The sequence below is a fragment of the Macaca nemestrina genome, chromosome 4 (assembly GCF_043159975.1).
Source record: "Macaca nemestrina isolate mMacNem1 chromosome 4, mMacNem.hap1, whole genome shotgun sequence".
NCBI lineage: Eukaryota > Metazoa > Chordata > Mammalia > Primates > Cercopithecidae > Macaca > Macaca nemestrina.
In genome coordinates, this window is record NC_092128.1 from 62,956,733 (window position 1) to 62,978,603 (window position 21,871).

A 21,871-nucleotide genomic window follows, 5' to 3' on the forward strand; every position below is an offset into this window, starting at 1 on the left:
TTATTTTCAAATTATCTATTAATAGATTGGATGTTCTTCCTCAATACAGAACTATAATTTAACAATTGAGTAGCAAGTGAAAGAAAACTTAATGAGGACTCTTTAATAAAAAAAGAAAAAAAAAAGAAAGGCAATTTAAACATGAATAGCCATGAATGCCAAGTTAGAGCCCTATCCCAATTTAGAGACTTTGAAGCTTATAAACACTTTGTTTTTTTTTTTAAAGAAACAAATGCAGATGTGGGTTGAATCTACGGTCAATCAAGTGAAAAAAGTCTACGAGGATGTTCTGTTTTTCCCTTTCCAAGTATTCTATCCATACAAGGTCCTGATATTGTCACATTATGATCAGAAAGTCTCAGATGCTTTAATTTTTTACTTAGATAATAGTTTTCTTTACTTCAGCCAAAGGCCTTTTTGCACTAAAGGACACTAGAGAAAGAAAAATAAATAAATAATAAATACAAACAACAACAAAAACACATTTTTTTCAATTTCTTAGAATGTTAAATCAGAATTTGATTGAAACCAGAATTCTCATCTAAGAAGTCTTACATTATCTGGGGATTTTAGAGAGTTTTAGATAGAGTAAAATGCAAAAGCTATTCTCTTTGAGGAGGTGGGAGATGCTCACATTAGATAATGCAAATGGAGTTATGAAATTGGAAGTTTTAGAGTGAAGAGTACGCTTTAGCATCAGCACTGAGTTTTGCAGTTTGTAGTGAGGGTTTAGGGTCTTTAATGAATGTTACATAGGTACAACAGAGCAGAAATTCATTGGGAAAGAGTATTATCGCATGGTCTGGGAAATGCAGTGAGTTAAATAATTTAGAAAGCAAAGCCATTATCTAAAAACACTAATACAGTACAATAAGTTTATTAAATTACAGATTCTTATCTATTTCAAAATTGTATGGAAAAATTATCCTTATAAGTGTGCATATTCATATAAGTTCTGGTTATTATTTAGAAAATAATTATTTAGTACCACATATAGGACCGGTATTTCCAGGACCAGCAAGGATGCTTAATATCCCAGCGTTTCACAATCCTCATGCACATTACAATCACCTGGGAGAGTTTCAGAAAGTACCACTATTTAGTCCTCACATCAGTTTAGAGGTAGAGCCAAGACACAAATATTATTTACACAATCCTCAGGTGTTTATTAACGTGCAGCCAAGGTTGCAATTACTGCCACACTGTGAAACAGGATTCTTACCCTGTTTGCCAGAGCATAAGTGGGTAGGTGGTGGATAGGTGGCTTGGGATATAAGGGTAAGTAGCAGGCAGACAAAATTAACCTAAATGAAATTCAGCAATAACTAGTCTGAAAGTGGTTGTGATAATAAGTACAATAAAATTTGCAAGAGGCCGGGTGCGGTAGCTCACGTCTATAATCCCAGCACTTTGGGAGGCCGAAGCGGATGGATCATGTGGTCAGGAGATCGAGACCATCCTGGCTAACACAGTGAAACCCCCTCTCTACTAAAAATACAAAAAATTAGCCTGGCGTGGTGGTGGGCGTCTGTAGTCCCAGCTACTCAGGAGAGGTTGAGGCAGGAGAATGGCCTGAACTCGGGAGGCGGAGCTTGCAGTGAGCTGAGATGGTGCCACTGCACTCCAGCCTGGGCGACAGAGTGAGACTCCGTCTCAAAAAAAAAAAAAAAAAAAAAAAAAAAAAAAAAAAAAAATTACAAGAAAGCAGACAGTGAAGAGAACAGATTTGTTGATGGAAGATGTTAGGATTAGCAACAGACACACTTTCATTCTTTCATTACATCTTGAAAGATGAACATAACACAGTGCCTACTCTTAAGGACCCATCTTGTAAGTAAACCGACAGCTGAACAGCCAAAGCTAATACAATATGGGAATCAAAATCAGACCTTAGAATAAGGAAGGGCAAGGAGAACCTTCTCCAAATCTAAGGTAAAAGAGAAAGAAAATAGATTTTAAAAAATTGGATATGTTTGAAGGTTATTCCAGGAAAGGGGAGCTGTAAGAATACAGAGGTACGAAAAAGAGCAAATAGAAATGGTCTGACTAGCAATGTGTTATTGGTGGACAAGTGGAGATTAGGCTAAGAAGGTAGATGAGAGTAAATCATGAAGAACTATATTTGCTCAGCCGATAAATTTATATTTATATTTATATAAATTTATATAAATTATATAAATATAATTTATATATTTATATCTATATCAAAAAATTAGAATGCTTTCTAAAGTGAAAATTACAGAGCAGGAGTTGTTAACTGGGGCCTGAAAAAAGAATTCAGGGAACGCGCCACCTCAGAAATCAGAAAAAAAAAAGTCATTATACATTAGCCTTTAAGTTCTAACTGCAATTTAGCATTTCTGTCAGATATCATATAAATGTAGAAAGCAAACTATAGTAGTATTAGCAGTATCTGTGGTTTCATTACCAAGAGAAAATACATTTCAATGCTACTTTAGAGTTGCTGCAATTATCTCAAAATATCATTAACACTCATCATTAATTGGAAATGCGGGTGCTTATAAGTAAGACCTGTTGCTAGGTTTTATTACTAAATATGTTAACAGAGAAGGTACATGTCATCATATCATAAATTGCTATTTTAATGTCATAATAGTTGTATTTAAAAATATAGTTTTGCTAACTTGATTTTAATATTTTGCTTCGTAATTCTACATATTTACTTTACACATTTGAGGGTCCTTAGGTTTTGCCAGACTGCCAAATGAATCCATGTCTCACAAGGAAATTAAGCACCCCTATACAAACTACATTTGTTGTTGATTTTGTAGAAAGAAAAAGAAGAAATAATACTGTAGAAAAGACAGAAAATAACCAGCCCTTAAGAAAGGTCAACAAGCTGGAACCCAGAGCATGGGTTTAAGGAGTGACATTTCATAAAAGGAGGGAGTACTGCCAATATAACAAGGAAGGGGGTGGAAAACATCATGCGGAAACAGTAGATTTGGTGATGGGAGGGTGAGGATCAACACGTTCAATGGTTTCCATTTTGTAAATGAAGTTAAAATTGAAGGTTATTTATCTTCCCTGAAGAGATCATCAGGACTAATCCATCATGACATACTCCCATTGAGCATAGTCACCATGGGAAGTATTGACCCGACCCACTTCCAGGTCAACAATGAATACTTGGACTCATACATCACATAGCTCTGTACCACCCCCAATCTGACCCCACCTTTCTGAGGCCTCAAACCCTTCTGTGAAGTCCTTTGGAATGTCATTGACAAAATCACTGCGACTTCAGTCTTTCTCCCTCCATGTTCCTTTACCTTCTTGCTCTGGTTAAAATCAGCTTGTCCCCTGAGAATACTGTTTCTCTACCAGATATGGTGGTGGCTTTTTTACTCTAAACCCACATATGAGGAAAATATTTTCACTGACCACTCTCCCCTTCTCCTCACTAATTTTTTCCCCTCTAAATTCACCTACTCAATAAAGGTTTAAAATAATAAAACCCTAGCTGCTTTAAAGTTCATGTGGTCACAACCATACCACCTGCTACCTTCCTGCTTGTAGTCATCTACCATCATCCATTGCTACTTTCTCCTCATTAATTGAATATTTTTTCAACTAGCTTACTATCCTTCTCTTCACAAAGATGATTCATCAACCACCGCACTTGCAAATCAATGCCTGTCCATCTGTTTCAATGACCTGGTCCTTCAAATCAGCCTGAGGCACATGCTCTGATGTTACTTCACCAGCTCTGCAGTGTAACTAGTCAGAACTGGTCATTGAGCCTTGAAATATGGATAGTGGGAATTTAATTTTGCTATATTCTTAAATATCACCTCCCTAGAAAACATTTTTTTGACCACCCTACTCTCCTCACCAACCTCTACTGTCTTACTTCCACTAAGTTGTTTTATTTTCTTTATAGCATGTATCATACCTGGAGTTATATTATAATATTATTTCATTTTTTCCAGTGTATTTCCTAATTTTATATGCAATGTATTCTGACATAATTCTAGGGTTATTAAAGTTATGATCAAATAAAGCTAAAAATACTTTAAAATAATATTATAGTTGCTAAAATAGAGAAGTATTGGTGCAGAGATAAATAAATGAATCAAGGGAAGAGTGTTGAGGAATGTGGGAGTCATATAGAACAACAGAGTAAGTGTGAGAGAGTGTGTGAGTTCATTGGGAATTCATGCACTGATGGAACTTTGTATAACCACATTGGAAAGCTATTTGGCACTATCTTGACATTAACATATTCTATCATTGGCAAGTCTACTCCTGAATATATATGCCCTGGATCCTTTCCCATATGCATGTATCAGGAGAAGTTTGCTAAAATGATCATAGTAGCATTGATAAAATGAAATATAGGAAACCACCCAAATGTCCTTTGACATGGAATGGATAAATAAGTTGTGTTATATTCATATGATGGAACATATTACACAAAATACAGAGTAAATAATAAGATCTTATACATACTGCTGTGTGCCAAGTACTCTTGGTACTTTACATAAATTAATTCATAATTAATTTTTATCTTCAAAGAGGAATAATATTTATCCTTTTACAAATAAAGAAATAGGTACACAAAGGGATTTAGGAACTTGTCCAATATTATACATGCATAGCCAGGACTTAAACACCAAAATCCCAATTGAGTGCTCCCAATTCACTGTTCTACTTCTACAGCAAATAAGGCATGGGTACAGGTGACATAATTAAATATAAGAAATAACATTAAATAAAAGAAAACAAAACAAATGGCAATCCCAGAAGAATGCAACACACCATTGTATATGATTTTTACATAGCTCAAAAGTAGTGACACTAAATAATATACTGTGTAGGAAAACAGTATATAGAGAATATATACTGTATGGGAATATATATAATAAAATGATTTCTAAAAATGAAAACGAGAAAGTGTAGTGGGTAGTAATTGCTCCTGGGCGGCAGGTTGGATGTGGGGAGAAACAGGGAGAAGACGAAGGTAGCCGTCCCTGCAATGGGATTGGTGATATCTTCATTCAGATGTTGGGAGCTGGGTTCACAAGTATTTACTTTATTATATTTTCTAATGAATGTATGTTATGTATATCCCTTTCTGTATGAAATATTATGTTTTAAAAGATATTAAAGAAATAAACAAAAAGTGAGAAAGTGAAAAAATAAAAGGCTTTGGCTACATTTTCAAGGTGTTTGATTTGAAGGAAAGAAGGAAAGATGTATCACTGAGTAGATCTGTGGTTAACGGGGGACATGTGTGTGTGTCTTTTTTTTTTTTTTTTAAGAGAGTGTCTCACTATGCTGCCCAGGCTGATCTTAAACTCCTGGGCTCAAGCAGTCCTCCTGCCTCAGCCTTCAGAGTAGCTGGGACTACAGGCATGCATCATATACGTATCTTCATTTGGAGGGTCTGAGTCTTGTAGATAGGTAGGCTAAATTAAATGTGGAGACTTTTCCTGATTATCATGACTGTGGGGAGGGTGCTACTGGCATTTTGTGGGTACAAGCCAGCTAAATATCCTGCAATTAACATGGCACTCCCATCCTTAACTATGAATTATCCAAGATGTCAGCAGTACCAAGGTTGAGAAGCTCAGAGATAGAGAAAGCAAAGCGGGAGAGATTTAAAAAATATAGTTTATCAGGAAAACAATTGAGAGAGTAAGGTCCAGACAAGATAGGAGGAGAGCTGGGCCCTAAAGCAGACACATTACATTTTTAGAGCCTGGTGGGCACCGAAGAACTGACCGTTTTCTTAAGCTCACTCTTTTAAGCAGAATGTCATAAAGTAGACCTCACTCCTACTCCGCTGCTACTAAAAACAGCCTCAGAGGGCATACTGAGAGTTTTATTGCTGATCATTCTGAAGAAACAGAAAGAACAAATACAAAATAAGAAATGCAGGTGGGGCCAATGTTACGTCAGAGCTAATGAAGCATAACAAGCCTCAGGACTCCTTCCTGGCACCTGCCCAGACTGTAGACCTGAAAGGAGCCTTTGCAATTTTGAAAAATTTTAAGTTTGAGTTAATTATAGTACTTAAAATCACCCCCCTGCAGTTGTATACATTTTGGGCTCCGCAAAATAAGGATTTACCCTGGAGTTTGGGGTACTCAAATAGGTTTTATAGCTACTTTCCTTGACATCCTGGCTAGATGGCACCCTGAAGCTCAATGACCACATACCACTCTATTTAGTTCCCTAAGATGCAGTTCATAGAGCCTCATCACCCTCCGGGTCTCCTACCCTTATATAGTTTTCACAGGTCATTTCCTCCATGAAAGCCCAGCTTCCTAGTATTAAAGTGCTGAGGGTATAATTAGGCCAAAACAATACATAAGAGTGAGTAGGCGATTCAATTTCCCCTGCTCTGAAGGGGATTCACATTACAATGAGAAGCTGCTATCTCTTGGTCTTATGGTCCACATAGGAAACAACAGCTCAGGAAAATTGTCATTAAATTTTGTGCACATGAGTCACCTATTTGTTATAAATGTAGATTCCAGGGAACCACTCCATGATAGTCACATAATATTTTGGTCCAAGGAAGATAATTTAAGAACTACTTCCTCAATGCAAAGGTTGTTAATTTTCTGAAATGACAAATCTTTTATAGGTTCTTCTAATATTCACATATTAATTTTAATATAGGGATCGATCTATGACAGCCTTATTTATGATCCCTAGGTTAGATACTCCTTCACAGAAAATCAGAGTAAGTAGATTATATCAGAGAGAGAGAGAAGAAAAAGAAAGAGATAGTGGCAGAGGCAGTTAGGATTAAAGTTGGAAAGAGATCAACCAAGAAGTGAGAGAAAAACCCATTGAATTTGACAGGCAGGAGGTCGTGTGTGTGTGTGTGTGTGTGTGTGTGTGTGTGTGTGTGTATTTATATTTTTTATATATGGAGAGAGAGGAAGAGTGAAAGAGAGCAATTGGTATACATATGTTTGAAGTCAAAAGAGAACTACGGAGAAAATAAAGACATTAGAAAGAAAGGAAAGATAGGGTGAAATGCAATATTTGCTTCTACTTTAACCTGAATCACTAAAACGATAGAAAAAGGATTAAAAAGATATAATCCAAAAAGGACAAATAAAACTGGAGTGTAGATGCCAAAGAAATATCAGCAACATTTTAAAAACTCTAAAACATATGGGCAAGTGTTGGCACTTTGCACGCTAGGAAAAGCGGAAATCTAACTGCCTGCAAGGTGACAGGAGCCAATATGCAAGCTGATTCATAAAAAAGACTCCAGAAATTCTCAGAAATTAGAAGCCTAGAGTGAGAAGAGGGGTGGGTGTGGATGATGTCAGGAGAAGTGTTTCAAAGTATGCATAATAAGCAGTAACGCCAGACGATAAAGGGGGAACAATCTGACTTAGAGGAGTCCCAGAAGAAAGTCAAGAGGAGAATGAAGAGAAGAAAAGATGTAACAGAAATAATGAGCATTCTCTAGAGCCAAAGGTCATGGGGTCCCTGGTAGAAAGGTCCATTGTGTCTCAGTGCAACGGGTGTAAAAAGAGAGATGCAAGAGAAATAGGAGAAGCTTTTAAAACACAGAGATTAAAGAAGGGATTCTAAATGCATGAATGAGAGACAGGTTACATCCAAAACTTTGAAATTAGAAAGAATCGGACTTCTCAGCGGCGATACTAGAAGTTTAGAAACAACGGATTGATATCCTCAAAATTCTGAAGCAAGTGATTTTCAACCTAGAATTTTATATGCATCTATCAATAATGTGTGAAATTGGAATAATACAATTTTCAAACATACAAGACTCAACACTGGACTCTGTATCCTTCTTCCAGGAGCTAGGAAAGGATGTGCTTCCGCAGTATGGCAGACTATAGGTGGGGGGCCAGAGAAACTGAAGTTCTATACAAGTCAGGGGCTGAGAGGATGCTCCAGGTAATGGTGAAGCTAAGCTCCAGCTGGGCAAGTGGAGCATGGAGGATACCTTCAATTAAAAAATGGAAACAATGTGAACTGATGAAAACTGGTAAGTTTTGCTACATTGAGAGGAGTATAAAAACTTTTGTAGAGAGATTTGTGGAGCCCCAAAATTAGTGAAACTAATATAAAAATCTTATCAAATGGAAAAAATATGGGATAATGTTAAATTTCAAGAGAAACAAGAAAATTGCAGAAAGAAGTAAAGGAAAGAAGGAAGGAAACAAGGGCAGAAAAAAGGGAGGGAAAAATGTGATAAACTTCCCACATGTGGCTCAGTGGTGAATACTATCTTCCTAATCATAATAAGGTAAAGACACTGGTATTTAACCAAAAATTGTGGTATAATTATTTTGGGAAGATAGAGGGCAAGTGATTGGAGGGTTGCTGATGAAGTATAGTACACAGATATTTTAACTGTGGTATTGCAAGAGAAGGATGCTAAAATCCTCATCTTCCTTAAAGATGTATTTCTTAACAGATATTGCCTAAAATGAAACATATCAATAAACAGTACACAAACGTTATTTTGAAATATGTAGAGAAGAATCAGAAGAAACAACAAAAGGTTTAAAATTATTACCTCTAGGGATAGGGAACTGGCAGAAACCAAGGAATGATGCTTTACGTCATAATTTTTTTAATGACTTTAGAAAATATGGACATGGCTCATAAACATAAAAATAAATCAATTATAAAGAAAGTGTATTACATAATACATGCACTTATGCCAAAAATACTATGTTCTAAATATTTATGTTTTGTGTAAGATTTATATGGGTCTAGGAAAATTTGGCTTAATTATTTGTATAATTATAGACTATAATTACAGATTATTTTTCTCTTTTTCCAAAAGATGTTGGTACTTTCTTGTTCTAAATTTATAAATGACTTCACCATGTTAAAGGAGCATCCACCTGAAGTAGTGATGTTACCAGCAGAACTATATGAGGTAGTTAAATCGAGGCCCCATATTCACATTTCTTCAAGCTTGCGCTTTGGAATAGTAAACCCCAGAGGAACTGGTGGTGATTCATCATGCTCCAAACCCAGGTCTCAGGACAGTGGGTGTGGTGACAAGGTCCACCATGCAAGAGGAATGTCAAATGAGCCAGGCAAGAGTGTCTGGAAATCCAGGTATCAGTGTTGTACTAGAAAAGTTCATACAACATGATTTAGAAATCATTTCCTCAAAATGATTTTAGTTTTAACTAATATTTTATTTAAAAAGTAATCACTCAAAATTTTAAAGTGGTCAATACAATTAAAAAAAGACAAGGAACATTCTTGGAATTTCCCCCCTTTTCTTTATCTACTGAAATGTAGTTTGGATATTTCTATACCTCTTTATAGCCGTCACTGATTCTCTCCAAGCTGAGGGAATATACAAGGTCCCTGCCTCCCACGAAGAGCCGCTCTTGATATTCATCCAGCAGCATTGTATGGAGATCAAGAAATCCAAATGGGCTATGAAATACTGATGTTCTGTTCAGATTCAAGAGCTCTGAAATGCAAAATGATATGTACACTAAGCACATGAGAAAATGTAAATACCTTTATAACCCTTTTCTCATAGCTCTGTTTTCATCCCTGTTGGAACCAAGTCATTAACATGCATTTTATCATAAATATGCTGGCAACAAATTTTAATGTGCACAAGGTAAAATATTTCATAAATTTATGAATCTAAAAACTTCATCAATTTAATAAGTAAGAAAAATATTCTATATTTTTAAACCCAGAAAAATAGTCATCCTTCACAATCTTTAACATAAAGTGCTGGTGAAAGTCATTTTACAGCTCCTCTAATGTATAATGGTTACAAATCTACATTAAACCCACCAGAGTGTGTTTATTGAATTTCAGATACACGCCACTCAGAAAAATAATGTTTCTACTCGTAATTGGTTTTAATAGTCACATCCAAAATCAAATTTTCCCAGTCTGCAAACTATCAGCATCATTAATACGATGAGGCATTAATGTGGTAACAGTTACAGTACGGATCACTGATAAAACCGGGGGGAATATATTTTCAATCACTGCAATTTTTGCTCATACTCTTGCATTCGTGCTTATGTCAGAAATTTTAAGCTGTATGTTTTACCTATATACATTTAATTGTAAGAAGTCATAATCTGGCAAACCTCTCGTGTGTGCATTTGTTTGTTAAAGGTATTTAATTGCATATGGCAGTTCAGTGCTTAAGGTTGGTAAAATGATAGATGAGAGCCTTTGGTGATGAGAGAGGATAAAAACCCCAAGTCTAGACTCTGCATGCTGAAGAATTCCTGAAGAGGCCCTTTGGCAAATGTTGACAAATTAGAAGATAACTTTTTTTCCAAAGATCAATGCCTAATGCATCTAACAGATAATGTGAATTCTTGGTGACTAGGACACTAAAATCTAAACAAATGATACTATGAAGTAGGACAAATCTATAGCACTGTGCCCACTCTTACACTTTCTGTTTCTGAGAAAGAAGAGATGAAGTATATACCTCTGTATTAATAATATATTCCTTATGTATATCTCTACCCTCAAACTGTTGATGCCCAAAACTTTATGGAGTAGAGTTAACTTTAAATCTGTAGTTTAAAATGAACAATACTGCTAAAAGTATCTTTTCCTCTGTATTAATAATATATTTCTTATCTATATCTCTACCCTCAAACTTTGATGCTCCAAACTTTGTGGAGTAGAGTTAAATTTAAATCTTTAGTTTGAAATGAACAATACTGGAGGGCGGAGCAAGATGGCCGAATAGGAACAGCTCCAGTCTCCAACTCCCAGCGCGAGCGACACAGAAGACCGGTGATTTCTGCATTTTCAACTGAGGTACTGGGTTCATCTCACTGGGGAGTGCCAGACGATCGGTGCTGGTCAGCTGCTGCAGCCCGACCAGCGAGAGCTGAAGCAGGGCGAGGCATTGCCTCACCTGGGAAGCGCAAGGGGGAAGGGAATCCCTTTTCCTAGCCAGGGGAACTGAGACACACAACACCTGGAAAATCGGGTAACTCCCACCCCAATACTGCGCTTTAAGCAAACAGGCACACCAGGAGATCATATCCCACACCTGGCCGGGAGGGTCCCACACCCACGGAGCCTCCCTCATTGCTAGCACAGCAGTCTGTGATCTACCGGCAAGGCAGCAGCGAGGCTGGGGGAGGGGCGCCCGCCATTGCTGAGGCTTAAGTAGGTAAACAAAGCTGCTGGGAAGCTCGAACTGGGTGGAGCTCACAGCAGCTCAAGGAAACCTGCCTGTCTCTGTAGACTCCACCTCTGGGGACAGGGCAATAACAAACACAGCCGAAACCTCTGCAGATGCAAACGACTCTGTCTGACAGCTTTGAAGAGAGCAGTGGATCTCCCAACACGGAGGTTGAGATCTGAGAAGGGACAGACTCACTGCTCAAGTGGGTCCCTGACCCCTGAGTAGCCTAACTGGGAGACATCCCCCACTAGGGGCAGTCTGACACCCCACACCTCACAGGGTGGAGTACACCCCTGAGAGGAAGCTTCCAAAGCAAGAATCAGACAGGTACACTCGCTGTTGAGAAATATTCTATCTTCTGCAGCCTCTGCTGCTGATACCCAGGCAAACAGGGTCTGGAGTGGACCTCAAGCAATCTCCAACAGACCTACAGCTGAGGGTCCTGACTGTTAGAAGGAAAACTATCAAACAGGAAGGACACCTACACCAAAACCCCATCAGTACATCACCATCATCAAAGACCAGAGGCAGATAAAACCACAAAGATGGGGAAAAAGCAGGGCAGAAAAGCTGGAAATTCAAAAAATAAGAGTGCGGCCGGGCGCGGTGGCTCAAGCCTGTAATCCCAGCACTTCGGGAGGCCGAGACGGGCGGATCAAGAGGTCAGGAGATCAAGACCATGCTGGCTAACATGGTGAAACCCCGTCTCTACTAAGAAACAAAAAACTAGCTAGGCGTGGTGGCGGGCGCCTGTAGTCCCAGCTACTCGGGAGGCTGAGGCAGGAGAATGGCATAAACCCAGGAGGCGGAGCTTGCAGTGAGCTGAGATCCAGCCACTGCACTCCAGCCTGGGCCACAGAGTGAGACTCTGTCTCAAAAAAAAAAAAAAAAAAAAAGAGCGCATCTCCCCCGGCAAAGGAGCGCAGCTCATCGCCAGCAACGGATCAAAGCTGGACGGAGAATGATTTTGATGAGATGAGAGGAGAAGGCTTCAGTCCATCAAATTTCTCAGAGCATCTCCCCCGGCAAAGGAGCGCAGCTCATCGCCAGCAACGGATCAAAGCTGGACGGAGAATGACTTTGACGAGATGAGAGAAGAAGGCTTCAGTCCATCAAATTTCTCAGAGCTAAAGGAGGAATTACGTACCCAGCGCAAAGAAACTAAAAATCTTGAAAAAAAAGTGGAAGAATTGATGGCTAGAGTAATTAATGCAGAGAAGGTCATAAACGAAATGAAAGAGATGAAAACCATGACACGAGAAATACGTGACAAATGCACAAGCTTCAGTAACCGACTCGATCAACTGGAAGAAAGAGTATCTGCGATTGAGGATCAAATGAATGAAATGAAGCGAGAAGAGAAACCAAAAGAAAAAAGAAGAAAAAGAAATGAACAAAGCCTGCAAGAAGTATGGGATTATGTAAAAAGACCAAATCTACGTCTGATGGGGTGCCTGAAAGTGAGGGGGAAAATGGAACCAAGTTGGAAAACACTCTTCAGGATATCATCCAGGAGAACTTCCCCAACCTAGTAGGGCAGGCCAACATTCAAATCCAGGAAATACAGAGAACGCCACAAAGATACTCCTCGAGAAGAGCAACTCCAAGACACATAATTGCCAGATTCACCAAAGTTGAAATGAAGGAAAAAATCTTAAGGGCAGCCAGAGAGAAAGGTCGGGTTACCCACAAAGGGAAGCCCATCAGACTAACAGCAGATCTCTCGGCAGAAACTCTCCAAGCCAGAAGAGAGTGGGGGCCAATATTCAACATTCTTAAAGAAAAGAATTTTAAACCCAGAATTTCATATCCAGCCAAACTAAGTTTCATAAGTGAAGGAGAAATAAAATCCTTTACAGATAAGCAAATGCTTAGAGATTTTGTCACCACTAGGCCTGCCTTACAAGAGACCCTGAAGGAAGCACTAAACATGGAAAGGAACAACCGGTACCAGCCATTGCAAAATGTAAAGACCATCGAGGCAAGGAAGAAACTGCATCAACTAACGAGCAAAATAACCAGTTAATATCATAATGGCAGGATCAAGTTCACACATAACAATATTAACCTTAAATGTAAATGGACTAAATGCTCCAATTAAAAGACACAGACTGGCAAACTGGATAAAGAGTCAAGACCCATCAGTCTGCTGTATTCAGGAGACCCATCTCACACGCAGAGACATACATAGGCTCAAAATAAAGGGATGGAGGAAGATTTACCAAGCAAATGGAGAACCGAAAAAAGCGGGGGTTGCAATACTAGTCTCTGATATTTTCTTTTTTTTTTTTTTTTTTTGAGACGGAGTCTGGCTCTGTCGCCCAGGCTGGAGTGCAGTGGCCGGATCTCAGCTCACTGCAAGCTCCGCCCCCCGGGTTTATGCCATTCTCCTTCCTCAGCCTCCCGAGCAGCTGGGACTACAGGCGCCCGCCGCCTCGCCCGGCTAGTTTTTTGTATTTTTTAGTAGAGACGAGGTTTCACCGTGTTCGCCAGGATGGTCTCGATCTCCTGACCTAGTGATCCGCCCATCTCGGCCACCCAAAGTGCTGGGATTACAGGCTTGAGCCACCACGCCCGGCCACTAGTCTCTGATAAAACAGACTTTAAACCATCAAAGATCAAAAGAGACAAAGAAGGCCATTACATAATGGTAAAGGGATCAATTCAACAGGAAGAGCTAACTATCCTAAATATATATGCACCCAATACAGGAGCACCCAGATTCATAAAGCAAGTCCTTAGAGACTTACAAAGAGACTTAGACTCCCATACAATAATAATGGGAGACTTCAACACTCCACTGTCAACATTAGACAGATCAACGAGACAGAAAGTTAACAAGGATATCCAGGAATTGAACTCATCTCTGCAGCAAGCAGACCTAATAGACATCTATAGAACTCTCCACCCCAAATCAACAGAATATACATTCTTCTCAGCACCACATCGTACTTACTCCAAAATCGACCACGTAATTGGAAGTAAAGCACTCCTCAGCAAATGTACAAGAACAGAAATTATAACAAACTGTCTCTCAGACCACAGTGCAATCAAACTAGAACTCAGGACTAAGAAACTCAATCAAAACTGCTCAACTACATGGAAACTGAACAACCTGCTTCTGAATGACTACTGGGTACATAACAAAATGAAGGCAGAAATAAAGATGTTCTTTGAAACCAATGAGAACAAAGATACAACATACCAGAATCTCTGGGACACATTTAAAGCAGTGTGTAGAGGGAAATTTATAGCACTAAATGCCCACAAGAGAAAGCAGGAAAGATCTAAAATTGACACTCTAACATCACAATTAAAAGAACTAGAGAAGCAAGAGCAAACACATTCGAAAGCTAGCAGAAGGCTAGAAATAACTAAGATCAGAGCAGAACTGAAGGAGATAGAGACCCAAAAAACTCTCCAAAAAATCAATGAATCCAGGAGTTGGTTTTTTGAAAAGATCAACAAAATTGACAGACCACTAGCAAGACTAATAAAGAAGAAAAGAGAGAAGAATCAAATCGACGCAATAAAAAATGATAAAGGGGATATCACCACCGACCCCACAGAAATACAAACTACCATCAGAGAATACTATAAACACCTCTACGCAAATAAACTGGAAAATCTAGAAGAAATGGATAATTTCTTGGACACTTACACTCTTCCAAGACTAAACCAGGAAGAAGTTGAATCCCTGAATAGACCAATAGCAGGCTCTGAAATTGAGGCAATAATTAATAGCCTACCAACCAAAAAAAGTCCAGGACCAGATGGATTCACAGCTGAATTCTACCAGAGGTACAAGGAGGAGTTGGTACCATTCCTTCTGAAACTATTCCAATCAATAGAAAAAGAGGGAATCCTCCCTAACTCATTTTATGAGGCCAACATCATCCTGATACCAAAGCCTGGCAGAGACACAACAAAAAAAGAGAATTTTAGACCAATATCCCTGATGAACATCGATGCAAAAATCCTCAATAAAATACTGGCAAACCGGATTCAGCAACACATCAAAAAGCTTATCCACCATGATCAAGTGGGCTTCATCCCTGGGATGCAAGGCTGGTTCAACATTTGCAAATCAATAAACATAATCCAGCATATAAACAGAACCAAAGACAAGAACCACATGATTATCTCAATAGATGCAGAAAAGGCTTTTGACAAAATTCAACAGCCCTTCATGCTAAAAACGCTCAATAAATTCGGTATTGATGGAACGTACCTCAAAATCATAAGAGCTATTTATGACAAACCCACAGCCAATATCATACTGAATGGGCAAAAACTGGAAACATTCCCTTTGAAAACTGGCACAAGACAGGGATGCCCTCTCTCACCACTCCTATTCAACATAGTGTTGGAAGTTCTGGCTAGGGCAATTAGGCAAGAGAAAGAAATCAAGGGTATTCAGTTAGGAAAAGAAGTCATCAAACTGTCCCTGTTTGCAGATGACATGCTTGTATATTTAGAAAACCCCATTGTCTCAGCCCAAAATCTCCTTAAGCTGATAAGCAACTTCAGCAAAGTCTCAGGATACAAAATTAATGTGCAAAAATCACAAGCATTCTTATACACCAGTAACAGACAAACAGAGAGCCAAATCAGGAATGAACTTCCATTCACAATTGCTTCAAAGAGAATAAAATACCTAGGAATCCAACTTACAAGGGATGTAAAGGACCTCTTCAAGGAGAACTACAAACCACTGCTCAGTGAAATCAAAGAGGACACAAACAAATGGAAGAACATACCATGCTCATGGATAGGAAGAATCAATATCGTGAAAATGGCCATACTGCCCAAGGTAATTTATAGATTCAATGCCATCCCCATCAAGCTACCAATGAGTTTCTTCACAGAATTGGAAAAAACTGCTTTAAAGTTCATATGGAACCAAAAAAGAGCCCGCATCTCCAAGACAATCCTAAGTCAAAAGAACAAAGCTGGAGGCATCACGCTACCTGACTTCAAACTATACTACAAGGCTACAGTAACCAAAACAGCATGCTACTGGTACCAAAACAGAGATATAGACCAATGGAACAGAACAGAGTCCTCAGAAATAATACCACACATCTACAGCCATCTGATCTTTGACAAACCTGAGAGAAACAAGAAATGGGGAAAGGATTCCCTATTTAATAAATGGTGCTGGGAAAATTGGCTAGCCATAAGTAGAAAGCTGAAACTGGATCCTTTCCTTACTCCTTATACGAAAATTAATTCAAGATGGATTAGAGACTTAAATGTTAGACCTAATACCATAAAAATCCTAGAGGAAAACCTAGGTAGTACCATTCAGGACATAGGCATGGGCAAAGACTTCATGTCTAAAACACCAAAAGCAACGGCGGCAAAAGCCAAAATTGACAAATGGGATCTCATTAAACTAAAGAGCTTCTGCACAGCAAAAGAAACTACCATCAGAGTGAACAGGCAACCTATAGAATGGGAGAAAATTTTTGCAATCTACTCATCTGACAAAGGGCTAATATCCAGAACCTACAAAGAACTCAAACAAATTTACAAGAAAAAAACAAACAACCCCATCAAAAAGTGGGCAAAGGATATGAACAGACATTTCTCAAAAGAAGACAATCATACAGCCAACAGACACATGAAAAAATGCTCATCATCACTGGCCATCAGAGAAATGCAAATCAAAACCACAATGAGATACCATCTCACACCAGTTAGAATGGCGATCATTAAAAAGTCAGGAAACAACAGGTGCTGGAGAGGATGTGGAGAAATAGGAACACTTTTACACTGTTGGGGGATTGTAAACTAGTTCAACCATTATGGAAAACAGTATGGCGATTCCTCAAGGATCTAGAACTAGATGTACCATATGACCCAGCCATCCCATTACTGGGTGTATACCCAAAGGATTATAAGTCATGCTGCTATAAAGACACATGCACACGTATGTTTATTGCAGCACTCTTCACAATAGCAAAGACTTGGAATCAACCCAAATGTCCATCAGTGACAGATTGGATTAAGAAAATGTGGCACATATACACCATGGAATACTATGCAGCCATCAAAAAGGATGAGTTTGTGTCCTTTGTAGGGACATGGATGCAGCTGGAAACCATCATTCTTAGCAAACTATCACAAGAACAGAAAACCAAACACCGCATGTTCTCACTCATAGGTGGGAACTGAACAATGAGATCACTTGGACTCAGGAAGAGGAACATCACACACAGGGGCCTATCATGGGGAGGGGGGAGGGGGGAGGGATTGCATTGGGAGTTATACCTGATGTAAATGATGAGTTGATGGGTGCAGCACACCAACATGGCACAAGTATACATATGTAACAAACCTGCACGTTATGCACATGTACCCTACAACTTAAAGTATAATAATAATAAATAAATTAAAGAAAAAAAACAACAACACTGCTTTAGTAGAAGAGAGGTGTAATTCCTAGAGTGGAATGCACACATCACAAAGTAGTTTCTCAGAAATCTTCTCTCCAGTTATTATCTCAAGATATTTCCTTTTTCACCATAGACGTGAAGGTACTCCCAAATGTCCCTTCATGGATCCGTCCATGACGGTGTTTCAAAACCACGTAATATAATGAAAGTTTTATCTATGTGAGATGAATAAATATATCTATCACAAAAAAAAAGAAATGAACAATACTGCTAAAATCCATATATCCCTTATAAAGGTAAAACTTTTTCTTATCGAGTTATCTTTGAGATATTGAGTCTTTTGCCTATTCACCTAAATAAATAATCTGAGAATAAGTTTTGAGGGTGGGGAAAAAAGGAATAATAGGTATAACACATAAGAGGTTTGCCAGATTCTGATATTTTAAAATTAAATATGTATAGGTAAAACATTCAGCTTGAAACTTCTGACATAGGCATGAAAGCAAGGGTATTAGCAAAAATTTCAATGGTAGAAAATCCATTCCCTATTATTCCTTCTTTTCCCACCCTCACAACTTCTTTGGGAAGGAAAATAAAATCGTTTGAAAAATTAGAGGTTCTTAAATCCTGGAAGACAATTTTTTCCGTTTAATAATTTTGTCCAAGTAGAATCATACTGCTTTCCTTTACATACAGCAAGAGAAGCACAGGTTGGAATCCACCGGCATAACAAAAATATAGCTCAAAATGGTCTGTTATCATTATACTTTGTCTTTATATATAAGCATTTATTTTTATATCAGGGCTGCTAAGTGGATTTTTAGAAAAGTTTCCCCAGTTATTCCAATAGTTGGCAACACTTTTCAGTTTTAATGCACAGTGAAATAATCTGAATGGGTACAACTGACGAAAGGATGGTTACACACTAGCTTGAATAGGTTCCTAGGCTGCAGAGCTACCCAGAACACTCAGGTGTAGAGCTTAGGGGACTAAGCTGGGAAATAAGACAAAGTCATGAGAGGATTCAATTATGAGGGATTTTAGGAAGAGGCAGCACAGTCAGTAAAGGAGGCACTCCATGAGTGACTCCATCTAGGGATGACCTTGCCTGCTGCCCAATGAGGTGATTAGTACCTCATTACCCCTGCATGCACGTGGCAAGATAGACACCAACTTCTACTTGCTTTTACCACTTACCAATTTGCCTACTTGCTAAGTATATTACAGTTGTAACAGTCTAAAAGTAGTAGTTCTTATTTCTTTGTAAATAATAGTGGAAACTAATTATTGAATCATCAATCTTATTTTATTCTGATGTATCACCTCTTGTAACCTATTCTTCCTCTCAATGGCCAAATCTATCCTATGAGATCACAAAAAATGTCCATGTTTCTGTGGATATGTACTTTGGAGAAAGCAAAGGGAAAGAACCAAAGTGTGCATACAACATATGAAAATGTTGTGAATCTTCGTTTTTAATGATCTGTACATTTACATATATATATTTTGTCTTTTACAAAACAGTAAACAACTACTGTATAACAGTTTAAATTACCAGTGTATTTTATTTTACTGGAGAAAACTAGGTGCCCAGAAATTTAATGACTATCCTGTGGTCATACACTATTACAATAAAAATCACTCAATTTACCTCTAAAAACATGAGAATTAAAGTATAACAGATGTGTATATTATAACCAAAGGTCTTTGTAGACTGAGAATCTGGAAGGCCAGGTTTTAGTCTTGGCTTTAACAATAATTGCGTAGGTAAACTTGAACAACCTCTTAAGCTCTTTAGACTGGATTCTTCACCTGTTAATCACCCTTCCACCTTTAAAATTCTTAATTCTTTGACTAAATTGCATTTCTAAAATGAAGCTGATGAAAGAGTGCAAAAAAAGAAAGAAGCAAATCGACACTTAGATGTTTTATGGAGTCATTTAAAGTACAGTGCTGAGCTTGTATTTTTGTTTTTCACACTTTTAGAAGCTTATCAAAGGGAAGGAGTGGTGAATAGCAAGTCTAACTATCAGATGTCTCATGTTTACGTTTGCCTAAAGTGAAGTAGCTAGAAAATTCATTTACAACTTTTTCTCTGACCCTAATGTTTATAGGGTCAGTGAAAAAACTATGTAATAAGGAATTTTGGAGATTACTTTTCCTGATTCATTCATATTGCCTCAGAGAAAATTGTTGCCAAAATATGTTTGGATACATAAAACTGAATATCCTTACATACCATAGGTAATAAATTGAGAAATATCATTTTATTTATGAAGATACTTCTTAGAATAATTTCTAAGATCATTTTTTAAATTTATAAAACCTAATGAACAGGCTGTAGTTTTCTTTAAACATTTCATAATATAAGAAAAGAAAAAATGCATTGAATGCTTCGACTTCTCTCTACCCTGACCAACACCATACAACAAAACAGTGACAACAATTGAATTCCTAAGACATTAAGACTTGTCAGTAGATAGACATTATTTTAAAATCATAGCACTAACTAGAGTTTATGAATGCCATGGTTTATATTTTTCTTGTCCACTTTCACTGGCATAAATCCTGTCTTGATCTTTAATTTTCTCTTAAGGCCTAGACTGCTTTTCTCAAGTGGTTACAATTTTGTAATATCCTTGACTTTAAGTTAAGAAAGGTTAGAAGTATCCATTATATATGAATGTTTGTGCTTTACATATATATCTGTAATAATGGACACAGAGCCATTCTAAAATAGAAACTATTTTTGAAAAGAATGTGAATGTTTGTTATATATTTACTATTATTTATTCCATGTTAACTCGATTTTTCTACTTTATTTGATTAATTTGCCTCTTTCCATAAAGGATCTGAGATGACTTATACAAATATATCCAATCAAATAAATAAATATATTTCTAGGGGAGTGAGGGTAAGAGAAAAACAGTAAGATGAGTGGGTTGTAATAAATTTAACTGGAAGTCATCCTCTAATATCTAATACATCGTTAAAATGAATCCCAAATTTGGCCTCAGGCTTCCCAAAATCCAAAGTAGAGGAAGTCATTGTAATACAAGGAAAAAAAACTATCAAGTGCTTAGGAGCATTATCTAGTATTAAGAACTAAGAGAAATTTCTTCTAAGGTTGTAATAAGTATACTGAAAAATACTGTGGTGGACATTCAACATCACTCAGAATTAAGGTGTCAAGTTCCATACCTGTGCTTATAATTACATCCCGTAATGAAAGACAACTAAACTAACATCAAAATTCACTCCACCAAAAGTCACTTTATGGCCTTGGGTAGCCACATTATTTGGAATATTAATGATTGCAATGAACAGAGATTAAATTAAGGTAATGTAAATGTGAGGACAGAAATCCTGGCCTCATGGTAATCAGAAAACAAAAAGAAGCCAAGGTAATTTATCTCTTAGGAGATGCTGCATCTTTGCTTCTTGCTTCTTGCTTCTCTTAATGCCACCGCTTCACTGTACTGATTCTAAAGGGCTTATTCATTAGTTTGTTCATGACCACAGATAATATATCCTATTGTTTTGTTTATAATGCTCTCTTTACAAATAAAGCATACTTCAATTTCTATGAATTTCATACGAATGAGATAGATGAAAGTCTGCTCATTCCAAAATAAATTGGAAATAGAAGCGTTCTTCTCTATTCAGATATGAAATTTATTCTCCAGTCGTGTGACTTTCACAATCCAGTTATTATCAGGAAAAATGACTTAATAGGTTATTATATATAACCTATATGTAATATATATTTATTATATATATAAGATATAACCTTCCAGCTCCCACATCACCACAATGTGACAATGGCTCCTGCACTTCGCAATTCAAATTCTCAAGGGAAATAATGAAATTGTGTCAGCTAGTGTTCATAATTCATGGGTTGCTGGCTTCCTCTAGATTGGATGTGTTGTGAACAATTATCCATCTGTGGTTAAAATGTGGAAGCCACATGGCAAAATGTGTAGTTTCTATAATTAATGTGTATGGGGTCAGAGCAGTCAACATGAAGCATGTCTCAATTCCATAGCAAACTTAGCCAGTCTGTCTTTATTCATGAACAAATTTATAATACCATAAATTTGTTGCAATCTGTGTTTCTGCTAGACTAAATAAGTTGGCCTGCTGTTGATAGCTTTTCATGATTATATAATCATGTTTAGGTGTTCATGATGGTTAGATGTTCAATCATATATAGATGTTTATGACTATATAATTATATTGCATGTTGGAGAGTATCTGCCAAATATCAAAATTTGAGTTTTCATTAATTGATCTGAAGTCA

At 37.6% G+C, this 21,871-nt stretch overlaps 1 protein-coding gene across 5 annotated transcripts in view; it reads right to left on the minus strand.

The window, feature by feature from the left end:
- The window catches only part of LOC105475411 (semaphorin 3E), a 292,501-nt gene that overhangs the window by 112,721 nt on the left and 157,909 nt on the right, over positions 1–21,871 (minus strand). For all 5 annotated transcript variants that reach the window (XM_071094755.1, XM_071094754.1, XM_071094753.1 and 2 more), the window contains one exon: positions 9,300–9,460. In XM_071094755.1, coding sequence (XP_070950856.1) covers positions 9,300–9,460 — 161 coding nt within the window. The remainder of the gene's footprint in view (positions 1–9,299; positions 9,461–21,871) is intronic.